The sequence below is a fragment of the Neodiprion fabricii genome, chromosome 6 (assembly GCF_021155785.1).
Source record: "Neodiprion fabricii isolate iyNeoFabr1 chromosome 6, iyNeoFabr1.1, whole genome shotgun sequence".
NCBI lineage: Eukaryota > Metazoa > Arthropoda > Insecta > Hymenoptera > Diprionidae > Neodiprion > Neodiprion fabricii.
In genome coordinates, this window is record NC_060244.1 from 1,394,367 (window position 1) to 1,406,266 (window position 11,900).

Genomic DNA, 11,900 nt, shown 5'->3' on the forward strand with positions numbered 1-11,900 from the left:
AGTTTAGATCGAATGCACTATGTCGCTAGACAAAATGGCACACAGCTGTTCGCAATTAAAATAGACTCCTGATGAACTCAATGGAATTAAACGGTCAGCTATATACGCATGTAGCTAATTTTTCGTCTTCGAGATTCAATATTTTAATTTAATTCAGCTTATGATTCCTTTATTCTTTCTTGATTCATCAGACTTCTTTACGATTGCAGGTTTAAGTTGCAAACTGAACATATTTTAAAATCATTTATAGACACGTTTTCGAATTGAATAATTTACCTCGAAGGCGATTGCCTGAGTTTACTCTTCTTCCGTGATTAAATAATAGCTGCACTGTTGACTAAAGTTGAGTGAGACGATCTGCGAGTGGTTATAATCTTCCAAATAGTGATACATTCCATAGTTGAAAGGATCTAAAGAACCCATTGAGATTCGATTAACGATGAAAAAAAAATTTACGTCTTTTAAAAAAGTGTCAGTGCAGAAAACCCATACTTTTCAAAATTGTACGCGAAAAATGAGAGAACAAAATAAATTTATCAGCCGTTCACGCCGACTAATATAACAGGCCTATTTGGAAAATTTATTAATTGAAATTGCGTTTTCTATTGCCAAAAACTGAATCCAGAAACTTATTTTCAAAAAATAAAGGAACAATGTATGGAAAAAAAATGTACATTGAAAAATGAAAAATGGCCAGAAAAATTGATCGTGATCATGTTTCATTTTCAATGTTTTTCTTTTTTTTTTTTTCTTTTCTTCTTTTTTTATCTAAGAATATCTTATTATAATTATCACTATTGTTATTATCATTATTATTATTATTACCATATCTATTATCATTATTAAAATTATTATTATTTCGTTTTCTTCAACGTCTCATTTGACAAAACTAGTAAATTTTGTCTATGTAGAATATTGGGGCCATAAAACATAATCTAAAAGGAGACAGGTGCTCTGATTCTCACGTCAATAATATAATATGTATAAATCAAAATATGTCGTCACATACATATATAGGTAAATATCGGTTTGATTATATATTTTTTCTGTTTCTTTTTTTTTTTTTTTTTTTTTTTTTTTTACATTCGGTCTCGTTGGATTGTTTCTCGAACATTGCATATAAAACAACGTTAACAAAATATATATATATATAAATGAAACACTCCAGGGACCAACGCAAGGAAGGGCACGTGTTTGCGAATCGCTGCTGATAAATGTCATCGTATATTGTTAACTCGTTATTTCACATATATAAAAAAGAAAAGAAGAATAGAACAAAATCAATTCAGATCTGATTGTTGACGGGATCATTCGATAGTAGAAAATATAAACGTTGAAAATGAAGAATTACGACCGCGATCGGACGTGTTTGTAATTATTTATAATATTTATAATTTTATATAATCTACTTCATACTGGGCATTTGAATATAGAATAGAGAATGTGTTGAACCTTGGATTTGTTATAAATAAATGCGTCGAGTTCCTCCCGCACATAATTTCATTTCATTTAAAGAAAAAAGGTAACAAATTTTTGCCCTTTTTGTTTTTGCCACCAATTTTTCTTCATTTTCATCTTTACCACGCAGTAACTTAATAACATGTCTTCACCAATATACGTACACGAAAGTTGAGTTAATATTGTCTCGCGTTTCTCATCGAATTTTTCGCAAATCATTCATAATAGTCGCAAAGAAAACCAAGTCTACTAAAAATCATTGCAGGATAATGTCAAATGCAAGTCTTGGGAAAAAAAAAACTTAGTCGCGGCTGAACATAATCTGATAATAATATATTCGCTGGTTTTGCCGAGTATAAAGCGACGGGTGTGCAAAATCGCGGATGTCGCTGATTCGCCGGGTAGCGAGTGGGTTTCGGGGCTGGCTTGCGTGGAAGGGTGAAAATAAATGGGTGAAGATTGCGGCATTGCGGCGGCTGTGCCGAGTTCAGATGGTTCCCGGAAGTCTGCGTCGAGATAGCGACTACGGCTACTTTATGCGGAGGTCGACGCACCCGAAAACGTCGCGTTTCGGTTCAATACATCCGGTCTCGTTGCTTACGCGTTGAGAAACGTTTTCGGCACGGAATTGCTTTCGGTCTGGCTGCTAGCCGTGACTTCGTTCCTCGATTGCCAATTTTTCGTTAACAATTTAGTAACAATCTGATCGCATTCGCGTATTATTTGAAAATTTTCAACGATCGTAGCGTCTTCGGGGAGCGGAATTGAGTCGAAAACCAGTTTCTTCTTGCCGCTGGTTTCGTGCCTAGGCTCGTCACACGGATCGCGGCAGCTACCGGCGGTTCTGGTCCGTGGGGTTGAGGGTGGGATCAATATCACGTCGAGGGAGAAACTGACCTGAAAATAGGAGGGGGGAGGGCGTCGCGTGGCTGCCGGGGGCAGAAGGCGAGCGAATTGAAGCCACCGCGAGGGATTAAGCGTCGCGGAGTCCGCAAAATGTCAGAAGCAGTCCCTTTGTCTGCAGGGACTGTCCCCGAGCTTGCGCCATTTCAATTCTCGGCTCTTGGTCAAGCGACGTTCGTACACCTGCAAATTCGCAATGCGGTTGACGGGCGCGTCGCGTCGCGGCGTCGGTCAGATTTACCTGAAAGAAAAAAAAAAAAAAAAAAAACAAAAACAAATAGGAAGCAACAGTCATTTTTCGTATCACGTACATACATTCTGGTGGTTGGAACTGCCGCAGGTTTAAGAATTTTATTTCTCAAGCAGCAATTATTCACAAAGGTAATCGCAACGTGACTGCAGGAATCTGCATACTTTTGCCATCTCTCAATGTTCACGGATACTTACCGCTCACTTTTCGTTTGCTCGTGTAATCGGATCACGCTCGTTGATTCCTGCTTGCGGGCGAAAAGCATAATTCATAAACCGCACCGCGATTTTCGTATTTGTACCGTGAAGTCAATTACTCTTCGTCCGGTTAATCGCATCATGATACATTATTCAACATTCCTTTGATACTTGGTTACTTTTTTCCTAACAATAATGCCCAAATGATTATACCTCGGCTTACTAAGCGCGACTCGCGTGAGACGCTTTTACCTTTTACCGTCAGTATCGTTGCGGTTCGTTACGGACACACCGCAACTTTTTACAACGTTCTTATTTTAATTCATGCTCGTATAAACTCGCAGCCTAATGCGGTAATAACGCCTTATAACGCGATGAAAAATTTGCCCCGAATCTCAGATTCGAAAGTAATTGAAAAAAATGATCGCTCATCGATTTATCCCTTTTTTTCTGCATTGGTGATCCTGTTGTTATATTATACCGACTAAAAATGCCACGCGTGATGCGTCTGTTTGTTCATTCATTGAAATTAAATAAAAGCCTCTCCACCGTTGTTGACTGTTTTATATTCGTATGCGATTCGATTACTGAAAGTAAATAAAAAAAACAAGAAATAAAATTGTGTTTCACCTCTTCTGATATAAATGATATGATATCTCTTTAAAAAAAATGGTTGAATAAAGATGGGCAAACGTCCCCTTAGCGTTACCAAGGAAGACCAAGAAGTTAGTTTCATAAAAATTGCTGTCTTACTATTAATATTTTGTTTATTAATTTTATTCCTATTCCTACTTCAAACGGTCGCTTCGATAGTTTGTAATTTGAAACGAAACAAAACAACAAGAAAGAAAAGGAAGGACCTTTCTTATACATATATACATACTTAAATAAATCAATCAATTGCTACGAAGAATTTATGGGATCAGTATTTCTATGTGACGAAGTTTTTGATATTCATTGAAATACTATAATAGTAAAAATAACTCGGTCTCTCGTCTTAGGTGATAAAAAACATTTAGTAATAATTAACAAATATGCCGTTGAAGAAATTGGGCTGAAAGTGGTCGCATTTTTTAGTCGACGTTACAAAATTGCATAGCATGTGTACGTTGCATATCCTAACTCGAAGAAAAAAATATCACGATAAAACTTGTTGCGAGGTGAACCCTAGCTGTTGAGTCTGGAGTTTACGAGAAATCAGTGTCGAATTCCACGTTAATTGAAACGTAAAATCACAAATGGAACGTACGGCAATGATATTTATTCCTCGCATGTATTAACCGTAAGTTTCAATGGCATAATCTAATAAGGAAAATTATCCATCGCACTCATCCAGAAACTCGTTTTTTACACGATCATCAAAGTGTAATACCTTAGGTATTGTGAAATTTGCGACCACTGAATGAGATACGTAAGTTAACGAAGGTAGCAATAACATGTACGTCGTTGGGATTGAGGGGAAAATCTGTATATAACAGCGTTTTCGTTGTATAATTTATGTTGGTATCGATAATAGTAATAAATTACTGTAATAATTCATAATTTAATGATGAATCATGAAACACAGAACATGTACATAAATGTATACACTGTAAACTGATAATATCCCAGACGGTAATGGATAGTTTCGAATAGTTATTTTTATTACTATTATTATCACATCGTAATAATAACGATCATTTTTATTGTTATAATTACGATTATTATTAATAATTATTGTTATCTTATGGTGGATGATCTCAAAATTACGTTCAGAAAACAAATATAAGGTACATAATACGTATAAAAGTTTAATATTTCACTGCTGGTTCTTGACGCATGTTTATCGCAACATATATGTGTGAAAAAATATGAAATGATAATTTTTTTTTCTGAGTTTGAATATTATCTATTTATCGTCGAAAATATTTTTTTACCATCGATAAATAATATATTTGCTGAATTAACGTTGGAATCTCAAAAAAAAAATAAGTTACAGGATCGTACCAACATCAATAATTATTATTCAACTACCACAGATCACAAAATCAAAATTTCTGTCTAAAATTGATTATTTGCGTAAATTAATCCACCCGAAATCATATGAGATGCACGCATACGTAGACATAAATGTGATATACACACACATACCCACACACACACACACACACACACACACACTCATATATATATCGCGTTGAATTCCGTTCACATGATGAAAATATAGGGCACAATGTTTTAATTAAAATAAAAATGTTGAACTGAATTATGCACTTGACGATTATTAGACGGACAGCAATATAACGAAACCTGATCAAAATCCTACCAGAAATCACTGCGCATCTACTGATTTTTATAACACCATTGACAAACGATCGAGATCGAAAGAATGTAACAAGAACAGAACAAGCAAAAAATAAATGAATCAAATATATTATATATTATTCAATAACAGGCTCTTCCATGATATAATTAACTGATCTACCATATCTAAAAACGATTAGGTATTATACTATACGTTGTCGACGTACACGAAAAACTGCTATAAAAATTGTGTACTGTGTAATGATGAAGAAATTGTTTATTTGAAGAAAAAAATAAGTGAAAAAAATTTCGGGAAAATTTCGCAACAGTTAATTCGTTCCGCATTAAATACCTATAACTAACTTCTAACTGTGACCCTGCACTCTTCACTTCCAAGTTCGCAAAAGCATTCTATCTTACCATCTTACATTAACGAGTAAATAAATAAATAAATATAATAAACTATTCGTAACGGATAACTAGCATAATTATAAAATAGTGGTACAGGCCGCAGGTACCAAATATACCGCAAAGAAAAAGAACCTACATAATTATTAATTGAATTTAAATTACAATTGGTTAAGGTAATGATTATGATGATTATGACGATGGTGGCGTGGATGGCGATGATGATGATGATGCTGATGATGATTATGTAAACGATGATAAATTATTCATGAACACATTTTATTTTATGAGAGTCGAGACATTTTTTCATGTCTTTGTATATTTTTATGCAATGTTGTAGTATGATATTGTTTCAAAATATATTATACAGATAATAATAAACAAATTTATATGCCATACAAGTTGTTCTTATGGTTCTATCCGTGCTAGTTTATGTTTCAGATTTTAACTTCTCAGGCATTGTACAATGATATGAGAAAAAGGGAAATAAACGAGAATTGCGCCGAAGGCTGGTATGTTTTACGTTTTGAATTTTGATCATCCATACGCTGCAGCTATCAGATCATATCGAACAACGGTATCGCGACGTATCGGAGTCAATTTCGAGCGATCCGCGTGCCTTTAGCCTTGAGCCTTGAGCCTTCAGCGTAAAAATGGCGGCCGCCTTGCGTGCTCGTTGCGGAGTTAGAAGCGCGATTAAATTCGGAAGATTTCTGACGAGGTCGTCGAATTTGAAGTCGAGAAATTTCTTCGAGCTAACCAGATGCAGGGAGCGTTCACGTAAGTTGGAATTTTGGGTTGTCATTGATCTGTACAGTGGATGTAACCCTGAAACTCGAACTCTAAATTGAGGTTAGGAACCTCACGCCGGTTTTGGGTGAGTCTCGATCGTTTGAATGCCCGGTGGAAACTAGCTGGGCCTTATACTTCACCTCACTCCTTGTCTTGTCTAATTTTATTTCTTTATTTTTTGCAGTATCGCAAAATGCCCACGTACGATATCTCTCGTCGCAGGCTGCAGCCGAGCCCAGCAGCTCATCCGATTCCGACCATCACAGTATAATCAAAGACACAGAAAAAGCCACAGGTAATCGAAGCTTGAAAGTGCGTATTTGTAGCCGAGAGCATCTACTAAAGTCTATCTTTGTTTTCAGGGCAGAGCGAGCGGCATGAATTTCAAACAGAGACTCGTCAGCTGCTCGATATTGTTGCCAAATCACTGTACTCAGAGAAGGAGGTGATTATCGCTACTCTTCTTAATGCCAAATTTCAATTCTTAATACTTTCATAAGTGACTGGTAATTGCATTGATTACTACATGTAACGTTAATACATCTAATTAACTTTCATATTCGCTTACTTCGTAGGTTTTCATCCGTGAATTGATCTCCAATGCCAGTGATGCCCTGGAAAAACTGCGTTATCTGAGCTTGAGCAGTACAGAAAACGACGCAGCCGCTCCAAGTCAGCCTCTCGAAATTCACATCGCTACTGATAAACAGAACCGCATACTCACCATCCAGGACACCGGAGTTGGTATGACTCGGGAAGAACTCACCTCCAATCTCGGTACCATTGCCAGATCTGGGTCAAAGGTATGTGTCTCTTATCATTTTTGCGTCGAAGCTATAGTTTGGTTTTTCATCCATCATGTGGTACATTTTTTCTAGTATTTATATTATCTTCTATGACTATTTTTCTCAAAGAAGAATGCTAAAATAAAGTTATAGTATTTTTCATTAGATCGAATGAAAAATGTGTTTGCTGATATCCAGAATTTGGTTGTTTTTTTTTTTAGTCAATTTTGGATTACAGAATTGTCAATTTGTGAAATCCTTCTCTGTTATACCCTGAATATTGTAGGAATTTCAGACGGTGAAACAAAATTTTTTCGGCCGAGAAAATTGAACCAATCGCGACTTCTCGATATCGTATTTTAAGATTTTGCAAAATGATTAAATTCTGACTGTAATTTTTCATCCGACAAAGAATCGTATAAGAAAACGCAATTTCCGATCGTGCAGATCGTCGTTAAAAGTCCGGAATAGCAAACGACGCCCGTTTTCGCGTAGGTATAGATGAATGCAATTATTGAGGCAAGCACTCGTCTAAACGAATATATGCAGGATCGTCGCCGCGTTCTGAGAAGATTAGAGATGCCGCGGGTATAAGGGTGAATGCAGGGTGAGTGTCAGTCTGATTAAATCCGGGACGGTGGGTCGCAGTTGTGGGTGGATAGTTGCTGTTACTCGTTAGATTCACCCCAAGAGAGAACCAGATCGATCCCTACCTTACACTCCCATCCCCTGCTGTCCAACTAAATTTACCGCCTACTTCGGGGAACCTGGTAGCCCATGTGTCTTCTTACGATCCACTCGCACACGCGTTTACTGCTATCTGATAGGTATACTCTATACATACATATCTCATGAGGTGTATGCAATGTCGGGGTGAACGTCTAGCGGATGGGAAAGAATTGTTATTTTCACATGCTGCAAATCCCATTTTCTTTGCTACCTCATGACAAAAACGAGAATATTGTGTAGTTTTTACAAGCATTCGTAAAAACTGTAAAGCAGTCGAGTTGTTGACGGAGGTATCGCAAAAAATATTCTTTCCCGCTCACCACGCCCAAATTTACGCATTGATGCGAACTGTCGCGATCTGAATTTTACTCGTATCGTTTCAAATACATTAAGTAATCAAGCAAACCCTGATTAGGATTATTGCGGGATGCTTCCCTCTCTCTATTTCGCTCTTTTTCTCGATTAAATTGCCATAGGATTTCTACTACATACAGCTGAGAAATTTCGCCGCATATGTTTATTTCGAACGCGGAAGTTGGTGGGATGTGATATACCGGGAAACAATAAATAGGAGGAACTAATCAGTGGGGATTGGCACGCTCTTATAGATTGGATCATTTATCACAATACGTTGCAGTCGCTTATCTCTGTCCACCTTAGCTATTATTTTCGACGTCTACGATAAGTTCCGCAGTCGCAAAAGTCTTTCATCGTTATTTTTTCCCTGCGAATTTCGGGCTCACGCATGGTGCGAGGTTTTTTCGTTCCCTCTTCCTGATATATTCTTACTAAAGTCGTCGACTCATAGATTACGTGTCTTTTCGCAGGCGTTTTTGGAGCAGATAAAGGGTAAAGAAGCATCTTCGGGTGACCCCTCCGCGATCATAGGACAGTTTGGGGTGGGATTCTACAGCGCGTTTATGGTCGCTGACAAGGTTGAGGTCTTCACAAAGTCCTATGAAAAGGATGCTGAAGATCTGCATTGGCAGTCTGATGGGTACGACTATTTGATAAACACGAACTACGTTGCGATTCGTTTAAGAAAATTAAGAATACCATCCGAGAGTGATAAATTTTTATTTTCACACGCTACAGGTCCGGAACCTACGAGATTTCTACTGCCGAAGGCGTTCAGCCAGGCACCAAGATCGTTCTTCATCTGCGCGTCGATTGCCGAGAATTTAGCGACGACGCAACTATAAATAGTAATACTCCCTTCTTTCGTGAAAATTAAAATCACAATTTTCGTGGGTTCGACAATAAATGAATAATTTCATCAATTTCCAGACGTCATCAAAAAGTACAGCAACTTCGTTGGCAGCCCCATTTTTGTTAATGGAAAAAGATCTAACGTGATCCAGGTGAGGTATCCAGGATTCTTTTCATATTCCCTAGCTGGAATTCATTTATTATTATGTTGTAAAATTCTTCTTTTTTTTTCTAGCCTCTGTGGATGTTGGAACCGAAAGACGTGAAACCTGAAGAACACGCGCAGTTCTTCAGATTTATTGCCAACAGTTGTGATACGCCAAGATTTACTCTACACTATTCAACGGACGTACCGTTGAGCATTAGAGCTCTTTTATATTTTCCTGAGGGAAAACCGGGTCTCTTTGAAATGAGCCGCGATACTGACATCGGTGTCTCTCTCTACAGCCGTAAGATTCTCATCAAAAGTCGCGCGGAAAATATTCTCCCGAAATGGCTGAGGTTCGTCAAAGGTGTCGTTGATTCCGAAGATATTCCACTGAACCTGAGTCGCGAACTTTTACAGAACAGCGCATTGATTGGGTGAGAAAAAATGTTTAAAATATGCAAAAGCATCAACGAAATATTTAAATTTGAAAAACTTATACTTTGTGCTAATTTTCGGTCTAACCTTTTTGGTTAATCAATTGTAGAAAACTACGAAATGTTCTCACGTCCCGCATTCTGAGATTCTTATACGAACGGTCGACCAAACAACCCGAGGAGTACGAAAAATTTTATAAAGATTACGGGCTTTTCTTGAAGGAGGGCGTAGTTTCAAGTTACGATCAACAAGAGAAGGTAAGACACCTTCGTAACGATATTCAACTAAATTTAACCGTAGATAATTATTATTTGTCTTTTTCCGACAATTTCAGGAGGAAATTTCCAAACTGTTGAGGTTTGAGTCGTCTACTTCGAAACCAGGAGAGTTGGTTAGTATTCCACAGTATTGCTCTCGCCTGGCTGCAGGGCAGAAAGATGTATATTATTTAGCAGCTCCTAGGTGAGTAATAATATTTACCTACCTATCTAATTGTAAAATTAACTCTCGGTACCGTTTGATTGAAAATTCTACCCCGGCAGTCGAGTCTTAGCCGAACAGTCCCCGTACTACGAGGCTCTCAAAAAACGGAATCTCGAGGTACTATTTTGCTACGAGCCATACGACGAACTCGTCCTAATGCAACTCAGAGAGTACAACTCTCATCCCATGACATCAGTTGAAAAAGAAATGCGACATAACAAGGAGGATGACAGTTCACTCGAATTCGGTAAAAGTTTAACGTTTGTTTTCTGACGGACAGAAAAAATGTCGGCAAATCGGTACATTTTTTAAACTAATGATTTTATTGCGTCGAAGGTGGTTTGGACAAATCCGAGGCAGACAAGCTTGTTGGTTACTTGAGTAATGTTCTGAAGGGCAAAGCTTTTAATGTGAAAATTACAAGCCGGCTAGAATCGCATCCATGCGTCGTTACTGTCGAAGATATGGCCGCTGCTAGACACTTTCTTCGTACTCAGAGTCACCAGCTCGATAACGATGCCAAATTTTCTTTACTCCAACCTCGGCTAGAAATCAATCCTAAGCATCCGATCATAAAGAAACTCTCACAGTTGGCCACATCGGATCCGAAATTGGCGGAACTGGTCACGCAGCAGGTATTTTAGCGATATTTTACCGACTACCAAAACTGTCGATGAATTTTATTTTCAATTGATATTATTCACCATTTTCTCTTAGTTATTCGCTAATGCGATGGTCGGAGCTGGTTTAATGGACGACCCACGTTCCTTGTTAACTTCTATGAACGAGCTCTTGACTCTAGCTTTGGAAAAACACTAGGAAAACAGACTACACATCGATTTTCGTACACTACAGATAACCAGCTCCAATGGAACGATGTGAAAGTTTGGTGAATATCTTTCTAAGCTATTATTCTGCTTCCAATACCGTTACATCATATAATATTGTACATACCATGATTCGTTTATGTTTATTTTTTATTTTATCCAAACAAATATCACGTGGAACGATAGATTGACCTAATATTCGCTCACCGTCTCTCTTTCTTTGCCGACGAGTACAACGGGTCAGAAAACTAAAGATAAACTGTACCGTGATTTTGAATATGAATTATTCGTTTCATAAAATATTTCGATTCATTATAATAAATGTTATCTAATATACCTGTGCTACCTCAAATAGTGAACCTATTACAACCACGATATCGCCATTTTACACGTCTACCGTACTCGTCCAAGTTGATCCGGCCGGTTCATCTCCGCTTATGGCAGCTGAATATCATCTGTCGACAGTAGAGGTATGTGTTGGAATAAATTTCAATAAAGATAATAACCATAAATATTGATCTTTATTTTGTGGCGTTCGTTTTCGATTGCGTTGTCCAAACGTTAATTTAACAAATCTGCAAAACTGTAAACCTTTAAATATTAGGCGTTTGTGTACCGTGATATGCGAAAGCAATTCACACCGCCGCCCGATTGTAGGCAACTCAATTGATACGTTTATAAACATATAACGGCTATCTTTTGGGTTGCCTATTGGTAGGCGAGTGGTGTGATTAGTTTCTAGCGCAATTTCCCTGAATTATCCGCGGCCTTCGATATCGTAAATACGGGTCGGTTACTGACACGGGCTTACCGTCGATAATTAGTTCCAACACTTCACACCGTGTCGGCGGGCGCTGCTCTTCGAGGCGTCGTCCGAGTTCGATGGTTGCTCGAAGGTGGCAGAAGCGTCGACAAAAATTTGAGGTGTCGCCTGGCGGCGAACAGATAAACGAAAACTCTGAAGGCGAAGCGAGAGAAACGTTGGATCAGCTG

At 37.9% G+C, this 11,900-nt stretch overlaps 1 protein-coding gene and 1 long non-coding RNA gene across 2 annotated transcripts; one reads left to right on the forward strand and one right to left on the reverse strand.

The window, feature by feature from the left end:
- The first annotated feature begins 6,130 nt into the window (after nt 1-6,130).
- LOC124185685 (heat shock protein 75 kDa, mitochondrial) lies at nt 6,131-11,243 on the forward strand. The gene is made up of 13 exons (XM_046576688.1): nt 6,131-6,279; nt 6,476-6,586; nt 6,654-6,736; nt 6,867-7,094; nt 8,633-8,802; nt 8,901-9,010; nt 9,093-9,166; nt 9,250-9,596; nt 9,707-9,854; nt 9,932-10,059; nt 10,140-10,327; nt 10,417-10,715; nt 10,798-11,243. Exons 1-13 carry the CDS (start codon nt 6,153-6,155, stop codon nt 10,897-10,899), a joined length of 2,115 nt encoding a protein of 704 aa, XP_046432644.1. The 5' UTR covers nt 6,131-6,152; the 3' UTR covers nt 10,900-11,243.
- Nucleotides 10,933-11,842, reverse strand: LOC124185688. Its single transcript, XR_006871433.1, has 2 exons — nt 11,719-11,842; nt 10,933-11,362 (listed from the first exon to the last, which is right to left on the reverse strand). It is a non-coding gene; the product is annotated as an uncharacterized LOC124185688 (long non-coding RNA).
- Nucleotides 11,843-11,900: the final 58 nt, after the last annotated feature.

Excerpts from the sequence above, each read along its gene's own strand:
- LOC124185685 (XM_046576688.1), top strand. The coding sequence starts at position 6,153 with ATGGCGGCCGCCTTGCGTGCTCGTTGCGGAGTTAGAAGCGCGATTAAA. Across the intron at positions 6,587-6,653 it reads AGACACAGAAAAAGCCACAG|GGCAGAGCGAGCGGCATGAA; the intron begins GTAATCGAAGCT and ends CTTTGTTTTCAG. Across the intron at positions 9,011-9,092 it reads CGACGACGCAACTATAAATA|ACGTCATCAAAAAGTACAGC; the intron begins GTAATACTCCCT and ends ATCAATTTCCAG.